Here is a 16,484-nt window from a genome sequence, read left to right as displayed (position 1 = left end):
TTATCCCCCGTACTCTCTGTAACAAAAGCAAAACAAAGTGTAAGTGGTAATTGCTTAAGTGCTGGGAATGTTATTCCTCTTTGTTCAACAAAGTTCTTTTCTTGGAAGGTATCGAAGCAAATTAAAGCTGATCCGTGCTAAGGAAGAAGACAGTGGCCACTACACGATCATAGTTCAGAATGAAGATGATGTGAAGAGCTATACTTTTGAACTCTTAACTCAAGGTACGTGAGAGTTGAAGTTAGCTTCTGAAAGCTCAGCCAATGAGTGAGGAGTGGGGTCCCGGGGCTGGGCAGGAAAAGTGGCACCAGGTAAAAAGCAGGGTCTCTCCACTAGCTGAGGTTGTAACTCTTGCCTTTGTTCAGGGGCCCAATCTTTGGAGCATGCTCAGCCAGGTTCTCTGGTGGCATCCCGCTCTTCAGAGGATGCTGCTTGGGTTTTTGCTGGCTGATAGTGAGAATTTCTACAACAAGTAAATTCACCAGTTGAACTCCAAACTCTAGTAAAATAATGGTCTGCCCTCTTCGTCTTTGAAGTCTTTGAATAACCAGTTCTTTTTTTTTTTTTTTGACTCTTCCCCCATTCCCAGTACAAAATGTGAACGGGCACAAGTTCCCAAATGCTGGGAATGTGCAAATGCTCTTAAGCCAGTGGGTTGTCCACGCTGGAACTTTATTACAAGTTTAATGTAGTTCAGATTCGAATCCCACATGGACAAGTCCCGAACTCTGAAGACCTTGTGGTGAAAGTTCTCAAGTGATCCATTCCCGATTTCCTTCCACCTCTTGCAGTTCCTGCATCTATTCAGGACCTGGTTGACGACCACCACGGCTCCACAGGGGGACAGACTGTGAGGTGCACAGCCGGAGGGACGCCTCTTCCTGACATTGAGTGGATGATTTGCAAGGATATTAAGAAGTATGGAATCAAGATGTTCCTTTTGAATTTTTCTCCCTTGACTCAAAAGACCACAAACACATTTTATTTTTTTACTGGCCTTCATATTTGTGATACTTACTTTGTCCACATTTCATTAGCTGTGATATAGGAAGATAGATTCAGAACATAGATTGTGTATGTGTGTGTGCATGTATGTATGTGTGTGTTCACATGCATATACATGTATGTGTGTGTGAAGAATTGCAAGAAGCAGGTCTGTAACTTCCATCAGATTCATGAATGGTCTCTCATCTGAAAATTGCTACTCGCAGGATTTTTATCTCCCTGGCACACGTTTTCACTTCTCATTTCTTATCTGGTGGTATTTTTATTTGGTGGCTTGATTTATGTGATTTTTGCAAATGTAGATGAAAATCCTGCCCTGCGGCCACTTTGACTCATTAGCGCACCTGCTGTTCAGGTGAACTCACTGTTCTCTCCTTTGTCCCCCTGCCTCGCAATGGGACATGAATCATAAGAGTCATGCCTACCCAGTGCAGCTGGATGGGTTTGGAATTGATTGCTGGCACTCATAGACCTGCCATCTTCTCAGCTAAGGGACAGGAGTCACCTGTGGCCTGGAGCTGCCCTCTTGGTGTTAGCTCACAGTGGGTTGTTTGGTCTAAGCCTAGTAGTGCACTGTGGGCAGAGAGGAGGGAGAGAGGGTGGCGGGAGATTGGGATGAATATTCTTGCAGTTGACCTGGTCCATTTGCTCCTAGCATCCAGGCTTGGGTTTGCTAATTCTATTGTAAACTAGTTTATTTCTGCCATGCCCTCACAAACAGTTCATTTGCAATGATCCGAATGTGGTTTGTTTATTTATTTTGGGGTATGTGCTAACAAGTTGTAATGTCAGTGTTCATCTGCATGCGAATTAAGAGGATGGGCCTATAGTGGACACATGTGAGCAAGGTCAAAGCGCTTTCGGTCTTGGGTTGCTCTTGTTTTGTTTTTTGAGGGCAATGCTTAGAGGTTATGCCTGCACAGGAATTACTCCTGGCAGCTCTCAGAGGACCATATGAGGATGCTGGGGGTTGAACCCTGGTCGGCTGCATGCAAGGCAAGCGCCCTACCAGCTGTTCTGTCTCTCTAGTCCCTTGGATCATTCTTAGTGCTCTCCTCACCTCCATTTCTTCCAGCCAGTGGGTCTTTATTTATGTCTCTTTCCTCCCCAGATGTAACAACGAGACTTCGTGGACAGTTTTGACCAACAACGTCTCAAACCTCATTATGGAGAGCCAGCCCCGAGACAGGAATACAGTGGAAGGCAGAGTGACTTTTACCAAAGTCGAGGAGACCATCGCTGTGCGCTGCTTGGCTAAAAATCTCCTTGGATCTGAGAACCGAGAGCTGAAGCTGGTGGCTTCCAGTGAGTTGCTTCTCAGTCAGGATAACTCGCGAGCCAAGCCCTTTATCCCTGCTGTGGAACTCTGCATCCCAGATGGGCTCTCAGGAGAATGAAGGTTTCCAGGCAGACATTCAGCTCTGAGTGCCCTTCAAGGGCCTGCTCTGGGCATCCGTCTGGGAGCCCTGCCACACAGATTCACATCCCAAACCCTGTCTTGTGGACGCCACCCTCTCTTGGGCATTTTGCTTGTCAACAGTACAGCTAGCCAATCTCTTGTCTGAGTGTAGAGATGGTGGTTAAGAGAGGATGATTTCTGGCTTTATTGCTGCTTATAGCAGCTAGATAGGTTGAATTCTTTAGAAGGTAAAAACAAAGAGATGGCAGGGATAGCTTAGCAGGTAAGGCACTTACCTTGCACATAGCCACCATGAGTTGCTTCCTGGTACCACATATGGTCCCCTGAGCCCCACTAGGAATGATCCCTGAGCACAGAGCCAGGAGTAAGCTCTGAGCACAGCTGGATGTGGCTCTAAAAATAAAATATAAAAACATACTTATGCGAGTGTGTGTAGATTATATATACATACATATGCAAAAGATGATAGAATCTATTCCTTCAAAATAAACTGAACTTAAATAACCTTAGATCATCTTTATAGTTCCCTTTTTATTGTGTCCTGAAGGTTAACACGGAGCATCTTTGGAGAAAGTCTTGCATTCCCACTGATTGGAATTGATCCCTTTCTCTTCTGAAAAAGAGTTGGGATAACTTCATGAAGAGTTAGTTGTGACGTGGCATTGCCTGGCCCAAACAGGAGACAGGCAGCCCTCATCCTTCCACACCAGCTGTGAAAGATTCTGGGTACAGATAGGGCCATACTGCCTGCCTGCCCTCCCTCATGTTCTTACACACTCTCTGCCTCGCCCCTCTCTCTCATATATACTCTCTCTGTGTGTCATCTAGCGCTGCGTTCCGAACTCACTGTGGCCGCTGCAGTCCTGGTGCTCTTGGTGATTGTGATCATCTCACTTATTGTCCTGGTTGTCATTTGGAAGCAGGTAGGTGTTTTGTATAAGAACTCAGAATCATGGAAGCCAATATGAACTTGAAGAATAATACCCCAGTTCAGAGCAGGAGCTCATGTCTTGCATGAGAACTCTTGACTGGAATTTTATGGACTTGGGTCATTCACCAGTTCCTTTTCCTGTTATTTCTAGAAACCCAGGTATGAGATTCGTTGGCGGGTTATCGAATCTATCAGCCCAGATGGACACGAATATATCTATGTGGACCCAATGCAGCTGCCTTATGACTCGAGATGGGAGTTCCCAAGAGATGGACTGGTTCTTGGTAAGTTCTTCCCGGGTCATTTTTCAAGATTCACATCTATTTTAAATGCATCTTCATTCTTTATGGGCTTGTGGAGAAGGGAGAAATCAAAACTCATTCCTTCTGAGAGCTAAATGATAGAGACTGGATTTTAGAAATATTTTTCTGCCTTGAACACTGTTGTGCCCAAGTTTCAGATGCCCAGTTGTGGAGATACCAAGTCCACACACGATAATGCAAAAGCAAAGGAACTTTATTACTTGCTGTAACAAGAGTCTGGATGCTAGAACAATCTGCAGATAATTTGAAGAGTTTCTTTGTAACAATATAGATTGATCACAGTTTTCTTTCTTAAAACACAACCTCAAACGTACACACACATTTCTTCACATACTCAAGCCTTCTACACATTCCTTTGTGTTCATTCTGTCCTGTTCCTCAAAACCATTTTCGCTTTAACAGGATTCCTTTCCCTTTTTCCACGAATGATATCTCCACCCATCATCCTTTTTACTTAAAATGCACACTTACATTCCCTTCTTATAGTCATATCTCACAGGTTTTAACCTCCTTTTTTTACTGAACTTAACATAGCTTGATTTGCCAAGAAATTCGGAAAGAAATTGCTAATCATGATCTCATTTACCTCTGCAGTCCTCTTTCAGAAGCATTACATCAGTCCTACAGATATTCAAAAGGCTTACAATGCTCACAATTAAAGATCTTATAACATATATCTGCTCGGCAAAATTTTACCTTACATTAGAAACTTTATCCTTAGAATTCCAATTTCTAGGGAAACAGATATAAAAGAGTTAGAACACTCACAGAAAATGGGATAGTTATATCTCATTGCGCGTCACCCCCAGTTGCGAGGGTGACTCAGGGCTTTGTGCCTCATTCATGCACTTTCCCATTTTCAGAAACCACTAAAGCCAAATGGGCTGTCTGTAGCTGCTTGAATTTTTAAAAGTGAACCTTTTTCCTTTCCCCCTCACCCCTTTTTTTCAGTATAAAGAAAGCTGGTTCAAAGCCTCAGTAAGAAAGCCCGATATCTTTAACTTTTATCAAGACACAATTCTGTGGTTTTGGTAGCTCCTGAAATTTAGGTTACCGACAGTCTCAGAAATTAAATAAAACACTGATCTATAACTTTAGAAACTCACCCATTAGTAACCCATTACTCTTTAAACTTGTTTTCATGTTCTACACTAGTTTCAACTCATTCTAATAATCCAGTGCAAATACAAATATATATCAGCATACCAGCATAAGAAAACCCTCAAACCATCAATTTTTATGAACATAGGAAAACCTTCTTTGGCTTAATATTTTTTTCCCCTTTTTGGGTCACATCCAGCTATGCACAGAGGTTACTCCTGACTCTGCACTCAGTAATTACCCCTGGCGGTACTCAGGGAACCATATGGGATGCTGGGAATTGAACCTGGGTCAGCCACGTGCAAAGCAAATGCCCTACCTGCTGTGTTATTGCTCCAGCCCCTCTTTGGCTTAATTTTAAAAGTTCTTAATTATCTCAAATCATAAGATTTTTACTCCAAATACTTGAACATTTTCACAATTCAAACATGCTTTCAGACACAAAAAGAGGACATTGGTATTCACCAAACTTTTAAGTAGCAGTATTAGAAAACAGTTGGACTATTAATGTTTATGAAAGCACTAAAAAACTTGTTTTAATGTATCCTAATTTTATCTTTGCACTGTTTCAAAACACTCTTGTTTTTAACCAGGCAGGTTAAAAACCTCAACCAGTTCCTGCCAGACCAGGATGTAAGGGGTCTGGTCCGGGTGTCCTCCTGGTTCTGGAAAGAAAACTTTAACTTTTCAGAATGGTCCCCAGATCAAAAGTACCTTCTGCTAGCCAGCTAATGTTGAAGGCTGGCCATTCTGCAGAACAAAGAGTTATCAGTTTACCTCTCTTCACCTCTACTGAGAGGTTGCAGCCCGTGGACCTGAAATCACAGAAATGATCAATTACAAGGGAAAGTGCGGTCCACTGATTCAGACCCATGACTAGATGGTGAATTAGGGGGCAAAAGACATACAGACTCACTAGAAACAGGACAAATGACAGAACAAGAATATGACAACAGACATACAACGACTGTAAAAGATGTTGCAACAATCACGCCCAACCAGATTCTGACACCCTGAAAGTTTCCATACCGAACGGCATCCACCATTCTCAGGGTGTCCCAGAAGTAGTGGGGACGTCTCCCACACTATCAACCAGCGACCCTCCGGCTCATTCGCCTAGTTCTTCCCAGATCGGCCCCTTCTGCTAGTCCCCCTGACAAGCGTCCTGCCAGGCCAGTTTTCTACGCAAGAAAGAGCCGGCACAGTCTGGTTTTTCTAAACTTGGCAAACCCCGGTCCGGTCCTTCTACAGAAGAAAGATCCTGCTTGGTCCGGTTTTTCTAGACCAGCAAAACCTGAATAAAGTTCCTATATTGTATGTGGAGGGATCTCAACCACTAGGCTTCCAGGCCCATGCACCAGATGTTGTGCCCAAGTTTCAGATCCCCAATTGCGGAGAGACCAAGTCCACACACGATAATGCAAAAGCAAAGGAACTTTATTAATACCCCGAGCCAGCGCGAGTTCGAGTTAGGGTCCAAGTCTCATCCAACACAGTGGAGTCTTGACAGGGACCCCGACTCCAAATCACCAGCAGTTTATATAGGGTTCAGAGTTAAGAAGCAATTTATATACTGGTCTATTTTTAGCATTGGCCCTATTACAATGGTGGTCAGCAAGTAGGCAATGGTTAGCAACAGTTTCTAAGGAGGGTACAGTGACCCTTCATGACCAGCCAGACCCAATGCCCAATTTCTTATCTTGGCAAATTCCTCAACTAGGAGTTTACCAGAAACTGCAAGTCCTGCTCCAGGGAAACAGAAACTGAGGCCTAGTTGAGACTTAATGTTGGCTGTGGCTTGTCATGGCTGCTGAGGAGTCTGCTTTTGGGCCTCACAAAAATAAGTTAATTGGATCACTGCAATGATTTTATTTCAATATCTTGTTCCATCACAAATTATGGTTACAGAAATTTTACAAAGGGAGAAGAGAATATGAAGAACTCTGCCAAAGATACCCATCAAAATGGCATTGCTTTGGAAATGACACAAATTGGAAATGAGATGAATTTCTGTGACTAAAAAGGAACAGATGAGGAAGGAATGAAGACAAACACAAACTATATTTTGATCCAGTATATTCTGAGGATGCATTAAATACTTCGTTAGAATACAAAATGTAAAAATACATTTTGAAGGCAAATGTAAACATAATCAAGTCAATATATTCCAACCTTTTCAAATACTTATTTCTAGGACTGAAACCAAGTGTATAGAAACTTAAGTCCAAAATATTAAAAAAAGATTTTTTTGAAGTGCCTGCTATAGAGGCTGGGGGTTGAGGAGCGGGAGGGAAACTGGGGACATTGGTGGTGGGAAATGTACACTGGTGAAGTGACGGGTGCTGGAACATGACTGAAACTGAGTCTTGAACAACTTTGTAACTGTGTATCTCACTGTGATTCAATAAATAAATATATAAATAACCCTCAAAAAATAAATAAAATACTAAAAACCAAAACAAAACAACTAAGCCATATCAACCTGAATGCGTCCGATCTCATCTAAAAAATTAAAAAAAAATTCTTTGGAATGAACAAAAACAGGACAAAGACAAATGAAAGTTAGAGCTAGAAGTTGTGTCACCATAAATATTCTAATGGTGTATACTTCAGAAGAGACCCAAGGCAGATTTTAATTATTCTCCTATTTCATTTCAAAGTAATGCAAATTTAAGTCTTTAGAGGGGAATTTTATTTATCAATTTATTTGGGATTTTGTGTCACATAGGGCAGTGCTCAGCCACCACTCCCAGCTCAGTGCTTAGGTTTGCTTTAAACGATTTTTGTGTAACCATGCATTGAGACTGGGTTGGACATGAGGCTCCTGCAGGCAGAGTATGGGCTCCAGCCCTTTGACGCATCCACATCCCCTAGAGCAGCGTTCTTCAACCTTATTGCATCTGTACATCAACTGGTCCATGGGTTGGTAGTTAGAACCAAGATGGTAGACCAGTTGTTTTCAACTTGCTGTACCTGCCAACTGGAAGTGGTTGAAGACCTTGTCTTAAAGATTATTTACACTGAAAGCAGCAAACGAAAAAATACAGCCTAGCTGTTCTCAGTTTCAGATACTGCTGCTTCTTTTTTTCCCTTATGCGTTGCTTCTCTTTTTTCTTTATTCTTTTGGCTTATGGGCCCCCACCTTGCAATGTTCAGGGTGTTACTTCTGAGCTCTGAGCTCAGGGATCACTCCTGGTGGAGCATGGGAGATCTTATGGGGTGCTGGAGATTGAACCTGGGTTGACAGGGTTCAAGGCAAGCATCCTACCTGCTGTACTCTCTCTCTAGCCCCCTAAATGCTTCTACTTGGGACCTAAATTTTCTTTATACCTTCCCCTGTTTTACAAAAGAAGGGACAAGGACCTCAGAAATTTAAAAGAAATAAACCATGGTGGTGGGGGGAAGAGCAATAGCCCTGATGGGCCCAGAGGCATTGCTGTATCTTTCTGCTCTGGTATATTCCCATGTTGCCAGGGAAGCCATCTCTTTACAATCATCATTTCCAACCAGGCCCCGCAGGCTGTCAACAGCAGTGCTTTTCTGTTTGTGTCTTTTGAGCAAGTTTTTTTTTCTGGCTTTGTTTGGTGGAATTGACTATTCAAGGAAGTGTCCCTGGTAAACCGTGAGGTCTGGGAGAGCAAAGCTCATGGCTTCCTTTTCTTTGTCCTGTGCTCCTGGGACATGTTAGCTATTCCCTTTCTTCCTTAGAATCAGGCAGCCCGGAGAGCTTGCCATGCCATCCGCTCTAAGTTGACTTCCTCACTCCTTGGAACCAGCGTTCTCTTGAATATGGAAGGATTTCCAGTGGGAAGGGATTTATTGTTGCAAAATATGTCCCTGTTTGCAAGTGGAAAACAGAAGGGCAGAGAACCAGAGGGCTTGGGCTCCAGTCAAAGAAAGCAAGTGCCATGGTTCCTCCAACTCTGCGCATGAGCTGGTAGACGGAGCACTCGTCCCGGGAGGCCTTCTCCCTCCCTTCTCCTGGCTGTGTTTTCCTTCCTTTGCAAATGTTATTTGACAAAAGCAATTATACTAATTTCCTTCCCTGTGGGCTCAAGTCTGGTTTTGACACCATGTCTTAGAGGAATCATTATGCTTATTCCCTACAGGAGAAACACCACCCAGCTGTGCACAGCTGAGTGCTGGCCCTAGTAAGTAAAGAGGAGGGAAGGCTGGCCTCTGTGTGCCCTAATGGCTGATTCTGGTTGCCTGCAGGTCGGATCCTGGGATCTGGTGCCTTTGGAAAAGTGGTTGAAGGAACTGCCTATGGATTAAGCCGGTCCCAGCCTGTCATGAAAGTAGCAGTGAAGATGCTAAAACGTAAGTGCCTTTCCTGAGGAATTTTTTTTTTATTTGCACATGGAGATATTATGACTTGCTTAAAAATCACACAACCAGTAAATGCCAACTATGGGACTAGATCTTGAGATCTTGGGTCTTTCTACTTGAGGCTTTGTTGTATAAGATGCTCTTCTAGTTCTTAGATATATTTTTAAGCTGTTCTTGTCTCGAGTTCTCTCTAGTGGCCTCTTTTATTGCCTTAAAGTCAAGGATTCTGTATTCGTAGATGGTGTAGATTGGTGTAAAATAAAAACAGATTAGACTGTTTTTATTTTAGACTCTTTGTAAATAGCATGATATCCAGTTACGGAGTTAGGCACATTCTTGGCTTTCTCTTGGAAGTAGGTATCTCCCAGTTGAACTGATATGGAACTTATTTCAACAGCCACAGCCAGATCCAGTGAAAAGCAAGCTCTCATGTCAGAATTGAAAATAATGACTCACTTGGGACCACACTTAAATATTGTCAACTTGCTGGGAGCCTGTACCAAGTCAGGTAGGTGTATTCGCCTGGGAAGGAAGGCTTACATGGAATATCTATGGGGTGAGGACTGTAGGGTTCTCTGAAATTTTTTTGGAGGGGTGGGGCTCCTGCAATGCTTAGGAGACCCAGCCGCCTGTTCCCCTATAATGCCCAACCTCTTAGTAATTCTAGTCAACCAGACCAGTGGTTCAATGCAAGGGCCTAAGGATGTGGTGCTCCTTGGGCCCTGAGGTGCTTGGGAGGTCCCCGGGCCAGCCTGGTGGTACACCGGAATGATCTGGCACAGGGAGTCAAAGCAAGCATGTGCCCTAAACACTGTACTATTTCCTGGCCCCATGCAGCCTTTTAGCATCATTTCTGCACTCCAAATGTGGAAGCAAATGTGAGTTCCTTGATGGAGTTGATGTGATTGAATTGACAGAAGCTCACTGTTTTTTGAACACCACCTCCAGCCAGTACAAACTTAGAGATTCATACCTTTTCTGGCTTTTATTTTTGTTTTTGGGGGGCCACACTCCCAAACAGCAATAACAACAAGAAACAAAAATGGCTCTGCTCAGGGCTTACTCCTGGCTCGCTCTGTGCTTGGGGATCACTCCCAGTGGTCTCAGGGTGCTGGGGTTGAACCTGGTTGACTGCTTGAAAGCAAGCACCATACTCACTACACGGTCTCTACAGCTCCATTTTTCTGGCATTTCCTGTCTTAAAACAACTTTAAAAATGATATAGACAGTGATTTACAGTATTGTTCATAATAACATTTCCTGGATACATTTTTCCAATATCGTTCATGAGAGTGTCCACTTTCCCCCTACTTTGATCAGTGTCTCCTCTGTATATTCCTTTCCTTTCCCTCCCCCTGGGAAAGCTCAGTTCTATAGAACTACTGCTGAGTTCATAGTTTCTACTGCCACATATGAAAGAGATTATTCTGTAACTGACCCACTCCCTCTGGCTCCGCGTGATACCCCAAGTTCCATCCATGCAGTGGTAAAACTCCATGATTTTATCTTTTCTTATAGTTAAGTAGTATTTTATTGTGTGTTAACCACAATTTCTTTATCCACTTCTCTGTTCTTGGGCACTCAGGTTGTTTCCAGATTTGCCTGTGAGTTAGGCTGCAATGAATAAACATAGGAGCACAGATGTCTTTTTGAAGTAGTGTTTTTGGATCCTTGGAGCAATTGCTCAAAAGTGGAAGGTTGGCCCTCCTAACTAGTTTTGCTTCCCACAGGCCCCATTTACATCATTACTGAGTACTGCTTCTATGGGGATCTGGTCAACTATTTGCATAAGAATAGGGACAGCTTCCTCAGCCGCCACCCAGAGAAGCCAAAGAAAGAGCTGGACATCTTTGGATTAAACCCTGCTGATGAAAGCACACGAAGGTGGGTGTAAAGAGAGGCATTGCTATGAATCTTTGTCTTGGGGATCTCACAGGGGAAGAGAACCTCGGTCCTGATAGGGCTCGCCGCTTTTAGTGCTAGAAGGTAATAATGACATAAGAATCCAACTACCCGGCTCCACTAGCTCGTGATGAGGTGCCAGCAGATATGTGATGTTTGTAAGGGTTTCTTTTGTTTGGGAGGCAATGTCCTGACTCTGTGCTTAGGGGTCAGTCCTGGCAGAACTTGGGTCTACATGGGTTGCTGGGGATTGAACCAGGGTTGGGTGTGTGCAAGGCAAGTTTCCTACCCATGATATTGTCTCTCTGGTCCTCCAGTTCCCTATATGTTGTTGTTGGGTTTTTTTTATTTTAATTTTTATTTATTTATTTATTTAATTTTATTTGCCTTTTGGGTCACACCTGGCGATGCACAGGGGTTAGTCCTGGCTCTGCACTCAGGAGTTACTCCTGGTGGTTCTCAGGGGACCATATGGGATGCTGGGAATCGAACCCAGGTTTGCCGAGTGCAAGGCAAACGCCCTACCTGCTGTGCTATCTCTTCAGCCCCTGTTGTTGTTTTTAACTGGGGTAATATGTGGGGAGACCTTGCCAGTAGGTTTCTGTGAGAGTGAGTTGAAAACGTTCTGCTATTTATGTCTGGTTTCCTTAGCACCTATAAAATGCAATGTAGAGGTTACAGAGATAGTAAGGAGGTTAAAGCACTTCCCTAGCACCCCATACGGTCTCCTAAGCACTGCCGGGGTCACTCCTGACCACAGAGCCAGGAATAGAGCCCCTGAGCACCGCTGGGTGTGCCCTGCCCTTTCCCCCATAGATGCAACTTGGTGCTAATCTCTGCTGAGTAAATGAGGCTCACCAAGCTCGAGATACTGTTCCTTACAGAGCCCGAGCTGAAATCAAGCCAGTAATAGTGAGTCCCATTGCAGAAACCTCCAGGTGGCTACAGAGACCTCTGGAGGTGTGACATTCTGTCCAGTCAGCTAAAGTCACGTTAATTGGCTTCATATTTTCAATGGCCAGCGGACATTTGGCCATTTTTGAGTAGCAAGAATTGTTCGCCCCAGTCACAGGGTCCCATGGTCCTGGTTCACGGTCTGGTCTGATAAGCATAGGAAGAAAGAAAGTAGATCTAAGGTGATGGCTAATACCAACTTTAAAAGCAATCATCTTACACTGTGTTATAAGTTTGTGAGGACTTTCAGATCCCCAGTATTTTGGATGTGTCTTAGATGTTTTCTTTTTGGGGGGTAGGAGGCACACCTAGTGATGCTCAGGAGTTACCCCTGACCCTATACCCATGGATCACTCATTGGTGGGATTAGGGGACCATATGGGATGCTGGGGATCGAACCTGGGTCAGCCGCATGCAAGGCAAGTGCCCTGCCTGCTGTACTATTTTTCTGGCTCCTCCTCTATTGTGTTTTCTGCACTTGTCAATAGCCCTCATTCTGAATCTTCAGAGAAAGATGTCCTTGGGTCTAGGGGGTCCAGAGTGAGTCCTTGAGCCCATAGGCTATCCACCCACTCCTCATTCTCAGGAGTTAAGAAGCTCTGTGTGTTGGTGTGGTTACTGATGTGGTTACTGAGGTTACTCATCACCTCTTCCTAACCAGACCACCCATGAGACCGGTGTGAATTGGTTCCACAGTTTACTCACCCTCCCACCCTCTTGCCCACACCCCCATGCCCCCTGGAGTTCCCTGATCACCTGCTGAGTGACCCATCCAGAGGGACACACCGGGTAAGGTCACCTTTTCTGTTTTGACAGTTACGTCATTTTATCTTTTGAAAACAACGGTGACTACATGGACATGAAGCAGGCAGACACCACGCAGTATGTGCCCATGCTGGAGAGGAAGGAGGTGTCTAAGTACTCGGACATTCAGAGATCCCTGTATGACCGCCCGGCCTCCTACAAGAAGAAGTCTATGTTAGGTAAAAGCGCCTGTGGTCACTCTCTCTTTCTCTCTCTGGGGTTGGGATCTCCCCGTGGTTTCACATGAAACTCAAAATGCCCAGAAGGAGATGGGCTAGCCTGGTTCAATAGACCTGTGAGGTCGTGCTGTGCCTTAAAGGCCAAAATGCTATTAGGTTCATGACCTGTTTTCACAGGGTCATGACCTGTGAATTGAGAAGACAGACAAAGAATCAGCTTCATGTAATGCATTTTTCAGGCTCTAAATGGAATCACTTCAAAGTGCTTCTTCGTCGGATACAAAAGTCTCCTTTTGTTGGTGTTAACATCCCCTTTTGTTTTTATTTTTTACTTTATTTTTTTGGTTTTGGTTTTGGGTCACAGCCAGCAATGCACAGGGGTTACTCCTGACTTTGCACTCAGGAATTACTCTTGGCAGTGCTTGGGGGACCAAATGGGATGCTAGGAATCGAACCCGGGTTGGCCTCGTGCAAGGAAAATGCCCTACCTTCTGTGCTATCGCTCCAGTCCAACCCTCTTTTATTTTTAAAGAATATCTGGTGAGGATGCTGTTTTCTTTCCAGGTCCTTACCTGAGAGCATTAAAAGTTGAGAGTGGAGAGGAGACCTTCTCAGACCAGGGTGTTGGGTGTTTCATTTCATGTTGTTTTAAGGAGGAACTGCCCGTTTTCAAAGCAGATGAGCACATGTCAGGGCTGAGTTGATTGATGGAGCCAGGGAGCCGGGCTGATCACTGCACCACATGGACCACCCCACATCTGCTTCGGGGTGGTGTCTCCAGGGCTCTGCTTTAATCACAGGCATGTGGGGGCTGGGGGTGCACAGAAGGGGGGCTGCTCATACTAGGTCTGCTGTATACTAACTAGTCCTGTGATCTTGTATTTTGGGGTCTGGGCCCTTCAGTGTAAAAGTGCGAGTGGGCTGCATTTTAAATTTAGTTCTGGGTTCTGAATGCTTTGAGAGTTTGTCAGAGAAAGGTAAGATCCGTTAAAAGGAGAGAGGGGAAAAAAGGCTTGTTTTGCAGAGTTTTTAGTACACAATAATATTTTCCACTGCCTGTAATTCCAAGTTCCCTTTACTTCTCATTGCCAAATGGGTAAACTTCCAAGCTTGTTCTCAAAGACTCACCAGTGAGAGTTGCCAGGATCAGTACTTCCTCTCCTGTCTTGGATTGTTAAAAATAGTTTACATTGCTTCCCAGGCTGGACCTGGCTCCTCAGGCTGGACCTGGCTCCACATGTCTGAGAACCTGATTCATGCTCAGCCCAGGCCCTGTTGGCAGGGAAACCACTCTTGGCCTTCTCCTTGCCGGCTGGAAAAATATGAATGGCTACAGCTACTCTTCCCTTGCTTGATCATTTTCGAAAAAGAACAGAGAACTGTTGGCCTGGGTTGACTCCTTCCTCGAAAACCAAAGATCTTCCCAAAGAGGTCCGAGCAAAGCAGGCCTATTCTAGACATCGAGGACTAAATGCCCCATCTTCAAGGTTGCCACCTTTCTCTAGTCTGACTGATGGTTGCTTGTATTCATAAAAGAATCCCAGTGCCATGATGGTAGTTTTAAAAAGAAAAAAACAACATCCCCTGAAATAATCTATTCAAAGTATCTTCATGCATATTTATCATGGGAAAAATGTGTATGTATGTGTGTATGAATCTCTATATTTATATTTAAACATGTTTATGCAGATACATTTCTTTTTTAAGAAAGAACTTTGCATAGTTGAGAAACCCACCTGTGAGGTCTGGAAATGCTCTAAGAAAGTGATTGTAGATGATGTTTCTGGATGAACCTCCCCAGCCTAACAGGGAGTGGCACCCCAGTGGGGGCTGTTTCGGGCGGTCTCACAGCACTGATGCATGATCCTTCTTTTCCTGCAGACTCAGAAGTCAAAAACCTCCTTTCGGATGATAATTCAGAAGGCCTCACTCTGTTGGATTTGTTGAGCTTTACCTATCAAGTTGCCCGAGGAATGGAATTTTTGGCCTCAAAAAACGTAAGTGTTCTTGGGGAGCAGAGACTTAGTTAGGTCCAGGCTATGGGTCTCAGAGTGAGGGGAGGTGGAAGCGAGATCTTGGAGGGGCCTGTGGCAATAGCTCCTGCTCAATTCCTTTTCCCCAGAGTATAGGAGGGAGTCTGCCATTAGCAGCTGATTCCTCTCTTTCAGCACTTTCTCTCTCTTGGTGGTCTTTGAGTGCAGTGGAGGTGAGCTCTTAAGGTCAGGACAGTGTGTTGAGATATGCCTCCATGACATGGCTAGTCGTGCCACTGAGGTGATGATGTCAGCAGCACGCACACACACACACACACACACACACACACACACACGGATTCTGATGACTTTGTTTCTTCCCTTTTTTCCCTTAGTGTGTCCACCGGGACTTGGCTGCTCGCAACGTTCTCCTTGCTCAAGGGAAAATTGTAAAGATCTGTGACTTTGGCCTGGCCAGAGACATCATGCATGATTCAAACTACGTGTCAAAAGGCAGTGTATGTGCTCATTTGGCACACTTTCCCTTCCTCACTTGAACCTCTTAAATCAGGGGTTGCTTCTAACTGGAATCCATGAGATTCATAAATGGGCCCACGGGGCTCAGTGTGAGAGACACAGGTTCTGCGTCCTCTCTACTTGTGTGTGAGTCTAGGTGCTTACTAGCATGGGCATTGGGGTCACTTACTTGACCATGTACTTCTGTTCCCTTGTCTTTAACAGGAAGTGATCATAATGCCTAACTCCTGGGGTAACAGGGAGGATTAAATCAGTGAATACATATAAAATGCTTAGGATAATGTCCTGTGTATAGAACACCTAAAAGGTGTTCAACATGTTTTTTTTTAATTAATTACACATTATTATGTAAGTTGTGTGCACATTCATGCCTTTCCAAGAAAAGTCTTTCTTTTTTTTATCAAATTTTCAGAAGCCATCTCTAACCTAAAATGTTAAAACTATTTTAGTGAGGGCTTGGGAGATGGCTTAAAGGGCTGGAACGCATGTTTTGCATGGAGGAAGTGTGGGTTCAGTCCTTGACCCTATGTGGTTACCTCCCACCCAGTATCACCAGGAGCTACCCTTGAATATTGAGCTGGAACTAGCCCCTGAGTACCCCTGAGTATGACCCCCAAACTCCCCTAAATAACCCAAAAGCATTTGGAATAAATATATGTTAGTGGCATAGTTCCTTAAAAAGTTATTCTATCGGGCCGGAGCGGTAGTATAGCAGGTAGGGCATTTGCCTTGCACGCCGCCGGTCGGGGTTCAATCTCCAGCATCCCATATGGTCCCTGAAGCACTACCAGGACTAATTCCTGAGTGCAGAGCCAGGAGGAACCCCTGAGCATCACTGGGTGTGACCCAAAAAGAAAAAAAAAGTTATTCAGTCTTATACTTAAACCTTTTTCTCCACACTTTCTACCTCTAAGCAGATAAAGTAGTTTGAGGTACTTCTGCCCCTTGTAGGTATGATTGCAAATCACCCCACCACACTGATTGGGGGAGAACTCTCCTGGGTGATTGCACCCACTTAAAGAACTC

General features: G+C 44.3%; 1 protein-coding gene across 2 annotated transcripts in view; it reads left to right on the top strand.

Moving 5' to 3' along the window:
• The window catches only part of PDGFRA (platelet derived growth factor receptor alpha), a 50,277-nt gene that overhangs the window by 22,213 nt on the left and 11,580 nt on the right, over window positions 1–16,484 (top strand). For both annotated transcript variants that reach the window (XM_056111332.1, XM_056111333.1), the window contains exons 8-18: window positions 109–224; window positions 792–918; window positions 2,117–2,310; window positions 3,254–3,348; window positions 3,508–3,640; window positions 8,996–9,100; window positions 9,507–9,617; window positions 10,840–10,993; window positions 12,782–12,948; window positions 14,830–14,945; window positions 15,317–15,439. In XM_056111332.1, coding sequence (XP_055967307.1) covers window positions 109–224; window positions 792–918; window positions 2,117–2,310; window positions 3,254–3,348; window positions 3,508–3,640; window positions 8,996–9,100; window positions 9,507–9,617; window positions 10,840–10,993; window positions 12,782–12,948; window positions 14,830–14,945; window positions 15,317–15,439 — 1,441 coding nt within the window. The remainder of the gene's footprint in view (window positions 1–108; window positions 225–791; window positions 919–2,116; window positions 2,311–3,253; window positions 3,349–3,507; window positions 3,641–8,995; window positions 9,101–9,506; window positions 9,618–10,839; window positions 10,994–12,781; window positions 12,949–14,829; window positions 14,946–15,316; window positions 15,440–16,484) is intronic.

The sequence above is a fragment of the Sorex fumeus genome, unplaced genomic scaffold (genome assembly GCF_029834395.1).
Source record: "Sorex fumeus unplaced genomic scaffold, SorFum_2.1 ptg000013l, whole genome shotgun sequence".
NCBI classification, from domain to species: domain Eukaryota; kingdom Metazoa; phylum Chordata; class Mammalia; order Eulipotyphla; family Soricidae; genus Sorex; species Sorex fumeus.
The sequence above is the reverse complement of the archived record's forward strand: the minus strand, read 5'-3'. Positions and strand labels throughout refer to the sequence as shown.